The 17,739-nt window shown below is 38.7% G+C and overlaps 1 protein-coding gene across 3 annotated transcripts in view; it reads right to left on the bottom strand.

Annotated features, from left to right (window-relative positions):
• TUT4 (terminal uridylyl transferase 4) overlaps nt 1-17,675 on the bottom strand; it is a 49,881-nt gene extending 32,206 nt beyond the window's left edge. For 2 of the 3 annotated variants that reach the window (XM_037404828.1, XM_037404830.1), the window contains exons 1-5: nt 17,564-17,675; nt 8,368-9,043; nt 6,565-6,728; nt 2,967-3,083; nt 697-874 (exon numbers count right to left, since the gene is read on the bottom strand). In XM_037404828.1, the coding sequence (XP_037260725.1) occupies nt 697-874; nt 2,967-3,083; nt 6,565-6,728; nt 8,368-8,929 (1,021 nt within the window). In that variant the 5' untranslated portion in view covers nt 8,930-9,043; nt 17,564-17,675. The remainder of the gene's footprint in view (nt 1-696; nt 875-2,966; nt 3,084-6,564; nt 6,729-8,367; nt 9,044-17,563) is intronic. The other variant, XM_037404829.1, reaches the window with a different exon arrangement.
• Between the last annotated feature and the right edge of the window lie 64 nt (nt 17,676-17,739).

Genomic DNA, 17,739 nt, shown 5'->3' with positions numbered 1-17,739 from the left:
GTATATTACCTGCAGATATTTCAGATCACAATTAAGTACGGAAAATGTCTCATACGCTTGCCAAAATCACTCATAGCAGAGGTCCAATTTTTTTTCCCCTCAAACTATGCTTAAGAAAAATTGCCTTATGCAACTTTTACCTGCCCTGAAAGATGTTATAAACAACTGAAGGACTATCAGGAAAAAAACACATTTTAAACTCCTCATTTCCCCTTCCTGCTACATTTGTATTAGTATGATTAAGTGCACTTGGGGAAAAAAGTAATCTCTACTTTAGCAGCCACAGATATTCAGTAATTCTAGGTAAGGTATAGGTGGAAGGGTTTGTAGGACTAGAGCCTGAAGAAAATGCACAGTGGCTGAGGCTTCAAACACGACCAGGAAGGAAACATTTCATGCCATGGAAATTTCCAATCTTCATCAGAAATCACCACTTTAAAGAGGACCAATAGCTTCAATAAACATACGCCAAAAAGAAGCACAATTATATTTTCCTCTTTTTGGAGGTCTCTTAGGTCCTTTTAAATCAACCACCAGTCTGTACTAAAATGCCTGTATATATTAATATTGTATAATACAAAGATATATTAATCCCAAATGCATTAATTCACCATTATGGAAGGTATCAAAATCTGTGTAAAAATTAAGACAAAGGAAAAATTTTCACCTAAAGAAAATGGAGAATACTGTGAATACCTGGTAAGGGTTGTTGAATAATTTTCTCCATCTCATTTACAATTTCCTGACGAATTCTGAAGTCATCATCTGATATGCCTTGTTCATTTGCTGCCTCGATGAGTGCAAAACTCAGAGCAGCCAACTGTGCAGAAGAGGGGGGTGGGAGTGCACGCAGCTCATTTTCTTCTTGTTTCTCCTGAATAATTGTTGGGTAATAAAAGTTAAAACCAGTATTTTAAGAGAAAAAAGTTATCTCATACTACTGCATGTTTGCTGTTTGTGTTCTTCTATTGACATGGTGTCCGGACCAAACACTTTCAAAGGTAGGAACCCTGCCTGCCTAACTGGCAAATGTAGTTAGCTTACAGAAATGACAGTAGATGCTCAGTGTTTAAGAGAGTATGTTGTTTCACAGCTGGCAACCAGAGAGGAAATCTGCTGTGTTACATTCCTGAACCAAATTTTCTGACAGTTCTGAAACAGATTTCATCGAAGGAAATGAAAAGCTGTAATTGTTCGTACATAATAAAAGTAACTGAGCTGAGAACGTTTTTCTAGAGTCACACACATTTTTTCCAGAGCGGATTTACTTGAAGAAGATATCACAGGCAGAGAAAGTATTCCTAGTTCCAAGAAATTTTGAGTCCCACTGCTGCCTTAACAGCTGGTGCCGGAAAGTGCTATTTTTAGTGCATCAAATTATAATCAATTTAATCCAACAGCAAGAAATACGTCAGATGCATCGTCATTTAGGAGTAAGTACAACAATCACTTGTTTTACAAATTCATCAACTACATGAAATACGTGACTGATAACAGAAATAAATAATAAACAGAAAATAATTATACACTAAGAAAACACAATCCAGTATGAGATCGCTTGGTTAGTTCTGGCTGCATCTCTCAACTCTTCTGTTCTTATCTGAACAAATTTAGTATAAGAAAGAATATGTGCATTTCTAACGGGCTGTGGTTTTTTCAGTGTCACTGCTTTCAGGTTTTTCTTGAGTAGGGAAGCCACCGCTGCTACCAAGCTTATTTGGCAGTCATGTGTCTCATAGTTAGAGCTGTAAATAGGTATATTTCATGAAGTAACATTTACACAGTTACATACCTCTTATCACTGTAATGTGACACACTACATAAAGCTATTTGAAAACAAGAGTTAAAAACTGAAACAGCTCCCTGTCCTCTAGTATTTCCAGTCGGTGGTAAAGAAACCTCATTCCTCAATTCTTATCTCCATGCAGATGAAAAGCATGGTACAATATCAAACATGGCGCGGGTTCGTTGCCATTTTATTGATTTTTTTTCCCATGATGCAATTTAGCAGACAGCAAGAGAACCAGAATCCTTTACCAATAGTAACTGAACATAATACAAAAACATTACTTTCTGAGACGTAATGGATTTATGGCATTCAGGGTCTTCTAAGTGATGGCTTGCATATATGTAATTAATGTTCTAATTCTATCAAACAGAAGTATGGTAAGAAATACATGGGAACAGGAATAAATCATTGATTGAATTCTGGGGAATGGTTGTACGAAAAGTAATTTTAACCATCTGAATCACAAAGCCCTACATACTGGGGAATTTGTAGCTATTCATCAGCATTTACAAAAATGGGTTGGCAAGAAAATCTGTGTGCCTTTTATTGGATTTCATGCATGTAGCAGCTCTTCAAAGCAAAGCAAACAGTAACACCATGGTATCTGATAAAGAAACTGTTTTTCTCTTTGAATTCCTTAGAACTGTTTTTCATATTAAACACATGCATAAACCCAGGCAGATGATGAGTGACTCAGGAACCGCATCCCTCCCTACTCTAACTCTCTTTTTGTAGTCTATACATACTATTCACTCCGCCCACCCATCACAGAAAGGATGTAGATAAAAACTTGAAGTCAGACAAAAGAGAACAGGAAAAAACCAACATCCCCAACCCCACCTCCAGTCCCTGGAGGTCTTGCTACCAATGATACTATTTTGGGGCGAAACAGAAAAACTAAGTGTGTTTCTCACCTAAGTTACTTTGCATTCTGTTACTATAAGTATGATGAACTGTCCACTACTCAGAGACAGATCATCAAGCCATTCTTTGCAAACAGAAAACAAGAAACAGAAATTTGTGGATCTCTGCTCAGCACATAAACTTTCACCTAAATGAAGATGACCAAAGAAAACATACCACATATGATATTTTTTCTTTAAAACAAAACAAAACAAAAACAAAAACAGAAGGAAGAAAAAGAACAAAAAAATCAGTCAGAATTTTATTAACTTACCATTATATTTTTCTTATGACGTTTTTCTTTAATATGCTTGTGAGCTCCCTGGATATTTTCAATGTGAACTAAGCAGAGCTTGCATAGATACTGACAGTTGGTGTATTCTGGGGAGCGCTGAGGAAAAATGGCCATAGATTAAAAGAAAATGTTTCTGCTAATAGTGTCTGAAAAACTCAATTCTTTGAATAATAAAATGTATTTAACAATTATGTAACACTTGCAATATCAAGGCGCTTTGCAAACATTAAGTAATCTTCAAAAAATACAGCAGAAATGGATTTTTACCCATATGACAAGTGGGGAAAGCACGGAAAGGAAGTGAGATGACTTGAATATTATACCTCTCAGTAAATTTTAGTGAGGCAATATTAAGACTGAAGACTTTATGCCTCTTTAGGCTGACCTAAAGGCCAGTAAGCCATTCCCTTGTCAGCTCAAGCTTTTAATAACTATGGATTTATTAAAACTCGGCACCTATCCTCTCTTCTCTGATGAGAAAATGGGAAGTATTCATCATATTATCTACTATACATATTATGACAGATGGTGTTGCCGTTTGGCTAGCATATACACAGCGTCCTGTGCAAGTACCGCATTTTTTGTTCTATTAAAAAGGGCATGGCTGGCCAGCAAGGAAGAACATACCAATGACTGTACACTGGGTAAGGTGGGATCCTCTGACAAGGTTAAGATTATTCCATTTTGATGAATAATTTGGGATGCTCTGAATTGAAGAAACATGCAGGGCAAGAATCGCTTTCTACAGACAAGGCTGGGAGAGACAGAGTACACAAATGGAGAGCTGCCACCTGGGAGACCCCTGAGAGTCTGCAAGAAGCCAAGCCTCAGGAGATGATGTGAGGGGCACTATTTTCCTAGGGCCCAAGAGGAGATGCTGTGGAGTTTATTCAACCAGAAAACCACCACGAACTACTAGACCAAAAGGCAGAACAGACCACCTCTGCAAAGGTGAGGGGCTGCTTGCAAAATACTCCACTTTATCTGTCTCATCCTGCAGTTGTATTTTCTCGCTCAAATAAAACATAGCTAGATTGGAAGCCTTTTGATATGCTCACTGCAAAGACAAAAGGGCCCCAACAAAAAGCCCTAGTTTTCCTCCAGACTTTATTTTTCCAATAACTGCTATCAGTTACCACTGGGAAAGAAAAAACCCTACTTAACATTTTCATCTTAATTCTAATAGGTCTGTATTTACTAAAATCGAAAAGTGTGCTGAAAACAGTGACATAACAATGAATGAACAGAGAACATTTTAAGACACTAAGGTAGACTATACATGACTTTAAAAAAATTGACTTGCTATGTGGAAATCTAAACCACTGCTAAATTTGGGGTTTTCCACCTACTGAGTTCGATCTTTGCTTTTGGGGAAAAAATGTCTGATATTCTCCAACTGCAGAGTAAATTTAAATTTAAAATAAAATAGTCATTATGCTTTTAATACTAAATCTTGTCATACTTATTTTCTAAGAGACAGAAACCTAGTAAGATGAAATTAAACATCCATTTGGAAAACAACTTATAGGTAGTTACACTCTAGCTCAGAAGATTCAAGTATATGATACCTGATGAATGAAGATTAAAAATATTTTACCACTCCTCTAAACCGGAATGAATATCAGCAATAACAGTATTTTTTAAAATTGGGTATACTTTACAATACTGATCTGCAGTATTATGTCAACAGATGTTGCCAGAAAGGTTGAATCATGTAAATCTTTTATTTTGCCTTCATTGTAAAGCCTTTTTTAATCATCTAGTTACGCTTCACACCAATGAAAGGGGCAAGAACTCAAAACAGCAAGACAAAAAAAAGCTATGGACTACTCCTTGAGTAAGATAAGATGCATAGTTTGGATGTTTGGCTTGTTTGAAGCCAAGCCTCGTAAAATCCCTGAATATCTGTGCTTGGATATTCAGGGAGCTAATCCATCTCAGAGCCATTTGTATTTTAAAGAACTCAGAGAATGGAAATGTTCCAGATCACTAGGAAAGAAAAATTTAAGAATATCTTTAAAAGGCTAAAGAGGATGAGCCAAGGAATTAAGAGACCAGTCAGAACTAGCATCCAGAAAAATGCTGCAATAATTAAGTTATTAATAAGCACATAAGGAAAAAAAACAGGTCATAGGTGACAAACTGATCTGCTATGAACAAATTGCACTAAACCAATTTTAGGGTTGCTTTTTAAAAATAAAATCACAGGGCTTGAAGAAGCAGCAGCAGATGTTGTATCTTGAATTTTACAAAGTTTTTGTCACTTGTCATAGTATCAGTCTCAAAAGGAGACCCTAAATACTATCTAAATAAAGAACAGTAAGGTGGGAACAAAACTGCTCAGAAAACTCTCCTCTGAGCTCACATACCTAGACTGGTTCACCACCAGACTAAAAGTATCTGCCAAGTATTTTTCAACAGGAGTTCTTCTGTGGTCAGAAACATTCATATTTCTGTTGAAGACTTAGGAACTACGATAGAGGTTGTGCTGACTACAAATGTGAATGATACCAAGTTGGGAGAGGTTACAGAAGATGTAAACTACAACAGAATTTCAGTGATCACAACAAATTAGAGAAATTAAATAAATCAGATGCAATTAAATAATACCAAAGCAAAGTATCATTCCTCCTTAGCTATTATCAACTGCAGACAATACAGGGCTGGGAACATCTGACTAAACATTTCTTATGAAAAGGATATGGGGATGATTGCTGGTCAAACTACAAACCAACATCCTATTGCTGCTGAAGAGATCCTAAACATAAATACTGTATTGCGGGCAGATGAAGTCAGTTTTCCTCTTTATATGTAAGGCCTCAGCTGAAATCACATGTCCAATTTTGGATACCATTTACACAGTGGATGACTACAGAAAAGCAACAAGAATGAGCCACTAACTAAAAAACCCCTAAGAACAAAGAACAAAGAGTAAGTCTAAAGAAGGAAAGACTGCAGGAACAGCAATGATCTTTAGATGTGTAGAAAGTTGCAGAAAAATGTAATAAACCTGGGTTTATTTTCCTAGGACAACATATAAGGGATTAAAATGATAAAAAGAGACACTTACATTAGACAATAAGAAAAACTCCTGGGTTATCTGTACTGACTTTGAAAATTGTTTCACTGGAGGTAAGAACAGTTTAGACAAACATTTTTAAGGAGTCATCTTCAATATAGGTGAGTCAGACTGATGGAAGGCTAATATACTGAAGATACCACAAGGTTCCTTTTGATCCTGTATTCTGAGTTTCCAGATAACTAGACTGTCTAGAAAATCTTAGATAAGTAATGGAACTGCAGACATTTAGGTCTGCAGAATCAAAAAATACTGTTCTACAAAGGCCACACGTGCCACAAAAGGAACACTTAAGTTTCCAATCCATATCATCTGCCACAATGAATGACTAGTCAACTACTAGGGCTAATACCTTAGATCGCTGAAGTGATTCATTACAAAGAAGAAAGAAACAGAGGTAACAGGCTCTAGTAGAAATACCACCCAACCAGAAGTATGGTGATGATAATGAAAGAAGACACCCATTTTCTTTTTTATCTAATAAATAACTCAACCTACTTTTTCAAGTCGGGAGATATAATCTCTTTCCAGACGTTCTTCAGCTTGTTTCAATCCTAGCTGCTGTTCAGATGTCAGATTAGATTCATCAATAACAGCGGTGTTTTCTAAATAATCAGCTTCCAAAGCATGTTCTTTAGTTGATTCAGAATTCTTTACTTTATCTAGAGAAAAAAATAGTTACTTTCTTCAGAGTAACTCAAGGAGAGGAAAAGTGAAAATTAAGAGTACAGAGCAGTTAAGAGTCTCTCGCTAAGGAGCTAGCCATAAATTAGAGCTAAAAAAAATTTCTGTTTTTGTCCAAAGGCTAGTCAAAATCACCTTAGACGTTAGAATCTTTCCAGTATGTTAAACAGTATTTTGGAGAGACTTCAGAGACTAGTCTGCTACTAAGAGTGAACAGAGAATGTGACATCCTGATGCTCTACTATAACAGAAATAAGAACTTAAAAAAAAAATTATTTTTTTTTTTTACACAATACAATTTTTACTCAACATGTTTAATGAAACAGTCATAGAACTGCTTTAAAGACACTCGCCCAAATGATCTTACAGAGCCAGTCATCAGGCATTTCAAGCCTTCTATTTAGAAGGCTTCTGGAGTTACACCTGACCATACTGCGACACCTTGCCACCCACGGCTAGCAACCAGTGAGTTCTGCAACACTGCTACTCACAAACAGGCAGGTCAGTTCCGAAAGGCCAGTTCCTCCAGATGCCTATGAATTGTTCATAGTCCACTAATCTGTACAAACATCTACATCTTAAATTATTCCAGCAGTTTTTACATCAGCAAAAACAAGGGTTTATTTGTGGTTTGTTTTTTTTTTTTCCTTTTTCCTTTCCTTTCAAATGAGGTCTGTGCCCCAAGACTAGGCTAGGGATCAAAACTGAAAAAGTTTTCAAGTCCTGGTTTCTCAGTGACAGATGGTCCCTACAGTATAATGATGGTGGTCTACAAAGAGCTGACTGATCACAGGATGCTGACATTTCAACTTGTTTTTCCTGTTGAGTTTTATTAAGATAGATAAAAAAATATGCACTTTAATATTTTCATAGTATTTCCATACAAGCAACTGCTGTAGCTGTTGCAGTAGTGGGAAATACTTCAAATCTGCACTATCACATAACCTTACAACAGCATTTTTATTTAAAAAAACCCTTAATTCTGAAAAAATGTGACAAATCCTGAACTGAGTTAACCTGAAGTGAGGGCAAAGCCTGATCCATATATTTAATTCTAAAATTGAAAAATATGTATAAGAATTGAACACTTCTAAGAGTAATCACTGATGGTTGGTACATACTCCAGAATTCCCTAAATCAAAAAGCCATCTGCTAAAACGTATTTTAAACACTTTCAGTAACAAAAGGAGCACAACAATCACAGGGAAAAATGGTAAATATTTTCCCCCTATGTGTATAAAAAAAATTTTTCTTGCTGATTTTTCCACTGATCTTTCTGAAAAGCAGTAAGAGCTGGCATTTCCACAACTGGCAATGATATTATGAATGGTTCCCCCCTTCCAAGACACTATACTCACAAAATTGCCTGAAACCCACACATAGTATCTTGCAAAGATGTTCAGGTCTTAGGCATGAGAAGAAAGGACAGCTATTACCATAATCTCTTCCTCTCTAAGTAAGATGCTTGTATGAGAGCATATGTTCTCTCTAAACGCAATCAACAACGTATTTATGTGAAAAAAAAATATGTAAACACAACCATTTCAAAGCCCATTTCAGATTGCTAACGATTTTACCACAAGAAAACGGACTAAACCAGTGTTGAATAATACTCACTGAAGTCATCAGGCTTATGCTCCATTTTTCTTTGATCTGAAGCAGTCTTACCAGAATCACTGGTTTGATCAACATTAGTCTTCAAAGTATGAACTCCCAGTGGATTTTCCAGCATCAGTTTCCCTTTGTGTGTAGCTGTTAAGCTTTCTGCACTGACTCCATTCCCTGAAACATGGGAGCCTGGAAAGTTTTCTCCCACTGGTTGAGCTTTTGTCTGTTTCAGGTTTTCCACTGTGGCTGATAAGTTAGAAAATTTTTTTGCTTTTCCGTGACTTCGATCCTGAACGTTTGACCCCATATCTTTAGTTCCAGGAATACAACTATTTACTTTGCCTGATTTATTTTCTCCTTGTTTTTCAGAACAAGCATCATTTTGTTTACTTTTTTTGCTGCTATTCCCACTTGGAGAACTTCTCCCAACATCCTTTACAGATTTGTCATTTCTATTATGTTTATAATTCTGATTATTTGTAACTTTGACTGCTTTGCCTTCCTCACAGACAAGACGGACAGACTTCCTTGGGTCATGATTTCCATTCTTTGAGCTCCTGGCCTCTTCCATTATAGTGAAGACCTGCTTCCCCTGTCTCTTGAGACCACTTGAAGTGCAATTCTTCAGCAATTTGCGGTTGATTTTAAATCCACTGTGCAGGCAAGGATCGTAGCTGATTGTCTACTGAAGAAATAATGATAGACATTTTTAAACTGAAGGAAAAATATCAAAGCTCTGTGCAGACAATGCATTAAAATAAGCCTCTCTAAAGAAAAGCATAACTACAAATTATTATAGGAAGCATATTCCCCCCACAGGCAAAAGTGAATTTTCGTAATACATTCTGTATTAAAGTAAAACTCATGAAAATTTTTATCATCTTGACTTCTAGTTAAAAGAAGAGGGGATAGGAAGAGTTGAAAAATGGCAGAACATGGTAAAAAACACTCAGTGATAAACCTGCCAACAGCTTGCCTTTTTCTTTTCTTCCTATTTTTGGCCTTACGAAAAAAAAACCAAGAACCAAGATGTCTGCAACTACACTGGGGAAAAAAAAGAAAAAAAAAAATCTAACACATCTAAAAATACCACTCAATAAACATACAGCTCAAATTAGCCACTAGAGAAAACTAATTCAGTTTCCAGCAAGCAAGCTACATTTCATTAACTGATTAAAAAAAAATTTAGAGATATAGCTCAAAGAATAATAAACCTGACAATCACCTGTATCCACAGACATTTCAGCAAATTTCTGACACATACAATTCTCATATAAGTTAACTGCCATCAATTAAATAAGATTTTGCTTAGCCAAAAGAAACAAGAAATAGTAAATACTTTGTTTAGTTGCGGATTAACTTATCTAAACCTCAGTCTTTCAGATGGTATATCATCTGAGCTTTATGTTGGAGACAACTCAAAGATTGTTCTTCCAACAGGAAGCAAAGCATGAATAAGTCTGTAACTAATTATTCTTACTTATATAGAAAATGAAGGGGGAATTTGAAAAAAGAACTTGATTTTTTTTTAATTACCTTGAGATAGCAATAAAAAATTATGAGAATGAAGTATTAGACATAGAAGAAAATACATTTTATAAAACAAGAGCAAGATATGGCATTCAGAGTTTCTCTCTTTCCTGTCCAGCTACGTATTTGGTAGGTAAAAACATGATACACGGAAATTTCTGCATTTTAGAGAACCCATAAAAATAAGTAGCTTATAATTTAGCGAAGAAAAGGAATAATAGAAAAGTAAATGGATTACAACTATTAGAAATATAACAACGTACTTTTGTACTTACATATTAAGAACCAGAAGGAAGGATCAGATTAAAATGGCTGGTTAAAAAAACCCTTCTGAATATTATCAGTATAAAGGACAGTAATTTTTTTCTCAAGCTATATAATGTAGTTACTATCTCTCTCACTTTGAAAAGACACAAATCGGAAAATACTTCAGGACACAAAGCACATTAAAACTGGTTATGTTAAGCCTCTATTGACATAATTGAAAATACATATTATCTTTCAAAAATGAAAATCAAACAAAGAAACAAAGCCCACAAGAATTTTCATGAAGTTAATATTAGCATCATAGTCTTCAGTAAAATATAAAACTTAAAAAAAAAGGATAACCTGTATTTCTAAATTAATTCCATCAGCTAGTATTTTCTCTCACAAATACATTTAATTACTATTACAACTATTTTCTATTAAATAGTGATTACACCTGGCTCTTACTTCTAGACCAAATATCAAAGACCAAAAATTGAAAAGACTAAAAGTGCCTTTGGATTGTAGTCCGTCTTTCCCATAGCAGATCTCACTGGCTCAGCAGCAGGCACTACTGCCCACCTGTACCCGTGCTGCCCAAGTCTCAGTGTGGCAAGAAGAAGCCAGGGTCCCCACAGGTTGGCTAAATTATTCTAGTCTCTGACCATCAATATCAAACACTGCTCGATAGACTGATGCAATGTTACAGGTATGTACAGGATGTCGCTATCTTTAAACTGTGCTCTACCGTGATTTTTTTTTAATATAAAACCAGAAGAGAGAGTGAGATTTTTCAAATTCTAAACTATTCCTTATGTTATAGTTGCTCAACCTGAAGGGGTGGGGGTGGAAACCAAAAATAGAGAAAAAAAAAGCCCACACACATCAATTCCACTTTCATTTCTGGTTCATTTCTGACATCCACATCATCCTTCAACTCTGGACTGGAGTACACCAAAGCCACACTTCCTCATTCACTGAATAGTAGCGTAGGTCAGCACCAAGTGACAGGAGCAGTAACACCCTTTCTCCAACCCCGGCTACTTACTCCCAGTCCTCGGGCTGCTCCCTCCCTTGTGTAGTACTGCAGCGAACAAAACCAGAAAACCAATCCAGCTTAACATAAAGCTGGCACAAGGGAGGAGGAGGAGCACGAGCTGGTAATAACAAACAACTAGTAGGGTGGGGACAACTTCTCTTGGCACCACTTCCAGCTTCAAGCTACCATGAAACTCCAGCGTTGGAGGAAAAATGGGGCTTCATATTGCTTTGCTTTTTTTAAGTGTCATATTGTTAGATTCATATTTTGCAAGAAGGTTTAAAAAAAACCAACACAAAAATTCTACTGTAGGCTCAAATGATTTGATCTCATCCATTCGATAAAATACAGTTATATTTTCAAAAGGAATTCATAAGCTTTAATCAAATATATAAATGTGATGGGGAAAAAAGGTAACTGTTCATAAAAGCTGTAACGCAGGTAACTGCATACTGTGATAACATTACATACTAAGAAAGTGAGTGTAATCAAATGCAAGTATTTAAGGTTAAAAAGCACAGATAGTCTTTGTTCCTACAAAGTATGAAGATAGGTCATGAAATTTCATAAAACAAGAATATTTCATACAAAAACAACTTACTTCACAATGAAATTCAGAATCTGAAATGCAAGTGCAATAATGTTATTGTACTTTGGGATTTTTTTGCGTTTTTCTTTTGTTCTTTAATACTGAAATGATTTAACAAACAAAAAATCATCTAAACTTTTTTAACATACTCAATAGTAACCACAGTACCATCTCACAAAGAACTGCAATGTAAACCAACTAGTGAAACTTAACAAGAAAAACCAAAAAAACAAAGAAAGAAACAAAAAAGACCACCACTGAACCCCAGACGGTCTCAAAAAGATCCTTCCTCCTCTGTCAGATATTGGTCATCTACATATGACAGAGGGGAGGAGGGAAGGGAGTGCCTCCAAAAAGAGTAACACAGTTGGAAACAAAACACTAGGGTGGGGTGAATCAGTGCTGAGGTGGCATCTTTCTAGAAACCTGGATGGCACGTCTTATGCACAAGCTCAGGCTCATGCCAAATTGCCAGACCTTAAATCAAAGAATTTTCTCCCAGGCAGACTGGCAAGAGTTTTTACCTGCATCTGCAAAGTGGGATATGATTCACATGTTGAAATCATTTCAGTGTATTTAATTTATTAAATATTCTGGTGTTACGGGGGACTCTGTTGCCCCTGCTTTCTGAACGTACAGTGCCCGTCTCTCCTCTGAAATCAGCTCTTTGTAGAAAACTAATCTGGCTGAAACACAACAGCTTGAAGTCAGACAAGATACCATCCAACCTATTAGGCCTATACATACCTACAACAACCAAATTAAAAATGGTTAAAATCAGCTTCACCTTCACCACTGCAGAATGCATTTTAGATTCACTAAAGGAAGGAACGACACTGTTTCACTTTCACTTCTGTCAGTTTCTTTTGTTGCCTCCTTCTCGCAGACTAGCATTAGAAAATTCTGCATTTGAATTGCAAAAACCTCAGGGTAAGGCTTACTTCCAAACAGGAAACAAAACCAACAACAACACAAAACCCACCACACTTTCAAGATATTTCTACCCACTGCCCTTCCACTCCTTCCTCTCCAGTTGTTCAACTGCATTTAACTCCTTCAAAAGCATACATCTTGGGTCAGACTACCATTAACAGGGCCTCTTCAAAGATGAAGGCTAAGCTAAACTGTGAGCTCTTGCATTCTGAGTCGCTCTTCTGCAAAGCATTTCTTTTTTCAATCATTTCATTACCAGCAGAACTGAATGGACCAGGTTTCCTACACATCCCATTTTGTACTCCTCTCTCACTCTCCCAATCGCAGTCCATTGGGCAAGCAGGGGATAAATATATACTGCAGCTGAAGGAACATACACACTGACCGATTTCTTGGCTACTCCCTAAGAGGAACCGTAACTTCCTCCTGCTTTCCCCTCAGCAGACCCCTCCTCTGCTGAGGTATGATTCTTCCAGAAAACCTACAGAAACTAAACAATCTTTTGACGTTACTTCAAATAGGTTCTAAAATTTGGTCAAACTGGCTGAAATGTCCAAAACTAACGACAAGAGTGTAGAAGAGCAGCTAAAGGAAGAGAACAGTCTCATAGGTTTCGTTTCCCCAGGGAGTACTAGATTAACTATAAACAGCTAAAGTACTACAAACATAATTATTATCAACCTGTTTCTATAAAACACTCCCTCCTTGAGATAGAGAGACTTGTATTTTATCTGAGACCTGCTTTTATCTGTCCCATTATGATTGTCCCTTAAGCTCAAATCTCCCCAGCCAGCCTTCCAACAGTAAGTGGGGCGATTAACCTCATTCCCCCCACCCCCTCACCTGATTACCAATATAGCCCAGCTGAACTTCCTCAACAAAAATACAAGGAAATTCAGCAAACAAAGGTTACAGCCACAGACTGGAACAAAAAGAAAGGTCATCTTCTGCACTCTGCTCAGATTGCAGCACAGGTAATGTCTACAGACAGCCTTATGTGTGGTGCGGTGGTGGTGGTGTCTCTATTCTGTTTACAGCATTAGGCCTATTTTTGTGTCTTAAGGGCTTCTACAAATCATTCAGGCTTCTCCCATATTCTATGCCAATAGTTTAGGAAAAGTTATCACACGTTTATGTTTGTTTTATGATGAACTAGACATAACTTAGTACAAACTATTATCAATCCTGGATGTTTTTCCACACTTAAAACTATCAGAGATTACTGGCCACTAAAGCGCCTCAAGCTCCACCAGCAATAAATCCACCAGTATTCTTAGCAACTAACTTAAGTGCTATGTAGCCTTTCAGGCCTTCCTGTTCCTACAGGCTACAGAATATAGGCTAGTAAGCATAATACTACCAAAATCTATCTAGAAGGAAGCCAGTGCAGTACACACAAAATTTAACACACAAAACAGGGATGCAATAAAACTAGCACTCTGGGTTTACTAAAAATACATAACTCAGTAGGAAGCTCTGCTGTTGTATTTGCAACATGGAGGACTGAAAACTTGCAAAGAGTAGTAACCAGATAAATAAGCTTGTGTGTGTGAGTGTATATATATAAACTGTAACAAGATCATATCTGAATTACAAAAGTACTGCTGAGTAACTGAAGTAACAGGAAAGGCTTTGCTCAACACAAAACTGAGTAACATCTAGGTGCAAATATCTTAAATTATGAAATGAGCAGAATATGCTGGATAGGAGATCCACACAAGATGAGCTTGTTAAAGATTATTCTCTCTTTGCATTGACACCTGCTGTCTTTTCTGCAACACAGTATGACTCACTGAGAAGGTAAGAAAGGCACGCCACCAGACGCCAAGAACTACCACTTTCTGAAGATACTACTGCTGATGACTCTTGTTCCTAACTCCGGAAAGCCATTCTCTCTGTCACACCAGCTGTATAATTAAGTTACAATGGCTTCCCTTACCTCTGTATTTCATATAAAGATTCCTAATGCTTTAATATGTTTTGGTTCTGATCTAGGTTTTACTGTAATAGTCCTTTAAATGTTTCACAATCAACCTAAGCAAGCACTGAAGCCAGAAGAGGGGTACCACCTGCCTCAAATGTGGCTGTATGCTCTAAAATACATGCTGCTGTAACCAGATCAGGAACCTAATCCAAAGTAGTTCTAACTTCAAAAACAAACACAGACAGCATTTGTACCAATACAGGTGAGGAGGCTGGAAAACCCCGGTACAGCGTGGCATAGGCTTAAAAGTCTTCTCAGAGGCCTGAACCGATCATGAAACTGGTTTATATGACTGCTATACATTTTAACTCCATCTACCCATCTTATTCTTAAACGTTCATTTATACTTCGCGCTTATCCTAAATAAAAATACTGCAGTCTGTATCTGTGGCATAGTTTATCTGGATCTTGTAATTAAGCAATAGAGATCCTTTCACCCAAACGCTCATCCCTGAGGAAGGGACAGCCTTTGAGCTACTTCCTATCAGCCACAAAGTAGTTCACAAACTACAGCTAAAGCAAATGGATCTTCCAGCAGCATCCTTAAGCCTCCTTTACCAGGATCCAGCACTTTCACTACTGAAAGAAACGTGCTGAAAACCACTACTTCAGAAAAGTTGCCAAGAATATATCCATACAGTTGGCACACACTGACTCACAACAGTTTGTAACTCAAAACTGATTTCAGACTCCCAAGTCAAGCTTTGCTGACACCAAAACCTAAAACCTGAAAATTACTGCTTGCTGGAAATAGTATTTCCTACACCAACAGAAATAAAAAGTAAAATCTAAGGACATCTGATAAATTGTTTTTTTTCCCAAAGATTTGCTAAAACATTAGAATCAGAATTATGAACCAAGGATACACAGTATGAGTACATACACATGTATGCGTGCATTACTGGTTAAAAAAGAAAGTAAAATTTAGAATAATGTGTGTTGTTACAAAATTTAAGTAATAGGTTTTCAGTACTTCTAAGTTAAAAGTTACTGAGCTATCATTTATGTGCAATTAAACAATTTATCAAACAACATACAATATAGTCTTAATATGCCAAAAGCATCAGAAATGTTGACTTTTCCTGGGTGGCTTCCATTCTGCAAATTAATCTGCTAAGCAAACTGCAGGATCCTTCTATGAGTTCTCAGTACGAGTCAGTGCCAGTATTACATTATTTCACTAAGACAGGGACACAAATAAAGTTGATTTAGTAGAAATGCTTTGTAAAATTTAAAAAGCAAGCACTTTTGACTACAAAACAGAATATACTCTCAGCTGGGCAAAATTTTGAACAGCTTTAGAGTACCAATATGAATACATAATCCAAAACCTTTACCCTGACAAGCAGATCCACAAGACGTTTAAGAGGCGCTCCCCAGGGATATCTTGATTTTAAGTAGGACACAGGGAAATCCTGCTCCCCTTTCTCTTTTTCCCAGTAGCAGCAATTCCCTTCAGAGGGAGAACCAGGTTAGGTGCCCCACTGCATCCAGCAGCTGCTTTTCCTCTGCTAGTTGAGATATGAGAGGAAAAGTCCCAGTTGTTTTCTGTGCAAGAACAGAAGACAGAAGGAACTTTCTGATCCCTCTGTACACATATTCTGGGAACATATGTCAATGCATATATTCTGGGAAATTATAATTAAGCCCAAAATTAATTTTATGAAGGTATTTTCACTAGAACAAGAAAATTATTTTAAAAGCTCACTACAAAACTGATGTTTGTAAAGAAGACCTCTCGCTCCTAATAGAGCCTTCTGCCAGATACTGTAATTAAGTGATATTTCCATGGCTGGTTTACTCTTCTAATTTATGAAAACAATTATGTCATAACCATCTGGGGTCATCTACCCAAAAAACACCTACTGAAACTGTAAGCACAAGTCAAACAAAACCAGAAACAACGTGTGTCCTCTATTTTCAGGAAATGCAGTGACTCTCGAATGCACAGCACAGCGCTCAGGAATCGGTGAGACAGAGGTGGCACAAAGACATAAAAATTTATTAGATCCGTACATAGATATAATTATCTTTTTAACGTACTAATCCCTACCTTACCCTAAATCTGATTAGATTGTTCCTCTGCGTGTTATGAGGTCATCCTCTTTTGATATACTCAGAGACAACCTTAAAAGCAACAAGGCCTCAGGTGATATGACACATTCAGCCAACTGGCAAATTGCAACATATTGCAAAAGCAGAAAAGTCGTTCAGCTATTATTTGTATACAAGATAAGCCAACAAAAGAGCACAAACAGAGGCAAAGGGATGCCTGTGTGTCATTTCAGGCACATCATAACCCATAGAAAGGAGAACCTCTCACTTGGGCACGGCACAGTGGAGGGGGCACGGCTCGCCAGGCCGGCCCAGGACAGAGGGGCATTTCCCCGGGGGGGCCGCACCGATTGCAATGGTCTCTCCTCCCGCCCAGTATTTAATTCTACAGGGCGTGAGAACAACAAGCCGAACGCAGCTCCTGCCCGGCGGGCACTGCCCTCCGGCCGCCCGCCCCCCGGGATGCGGCCCTGGGGCCGGCCCCGGCTCCCCGCTGACCTTGGGGCCGCCAACACCCCCCCGGCCGAGCCCGGGGCCCCCGGCCGGGCGTGCGGGGCAGCCGCAGCGCCGCCACCCCGCCCGGGCGCGGGGCAGGAAGGCCGCTACGGGCCGGCAAGGCGGGGCGCGGGCAGGAGGGCCGGGGCAGGGCGGAGCCGGTGCGCCGCAGGCTGAGGCGGGGGGCGCCGGCGCGGACAGCCCCCCACCCCCCCGAGCCCGCCTCCCCCCGCCCCGCTCGGGGGGAGAGAGCGGAGCGCGCCCAGCCACCCCCACCCCTCGGGGGAGGCCCAGGAAGCTGGGCGGAGCCCCCCCGGCCCCTGGAGCCCGGTACCTGGCTGCGGCGCTAGGGGTGCCGGGGCTGCGCCCCCGCCATGCCCGGCTCCAGCTGCTGGAGGCCCCGACGCCAGCGGCTCAGTCCGGCCCGGCCGCCATGTCAGCCGCGCCGCGCGATGCATTGTGGGGCGAGGGCGGGAGGGAGAGCCTCGAGGGCGGGCGGCGCTGCCGGGC

Source organism: Falco rusticolus, chromosome 11 (assembly GCF_015220075.1).
Source record: "Falco rusticolus isolate bFalRus1 chromosome 11, bFalRus1.pri, whole genome shotgun sequence".
Taxonomy (NCBI): Eukaryota; Metazoa; Chordata; class Aves; order Falconiformes; family Falconidae; genus Falco; species Falco rusticolus.
This window is presented reverse-complemented; position numbering and strand designations above follow the sequence as displayed.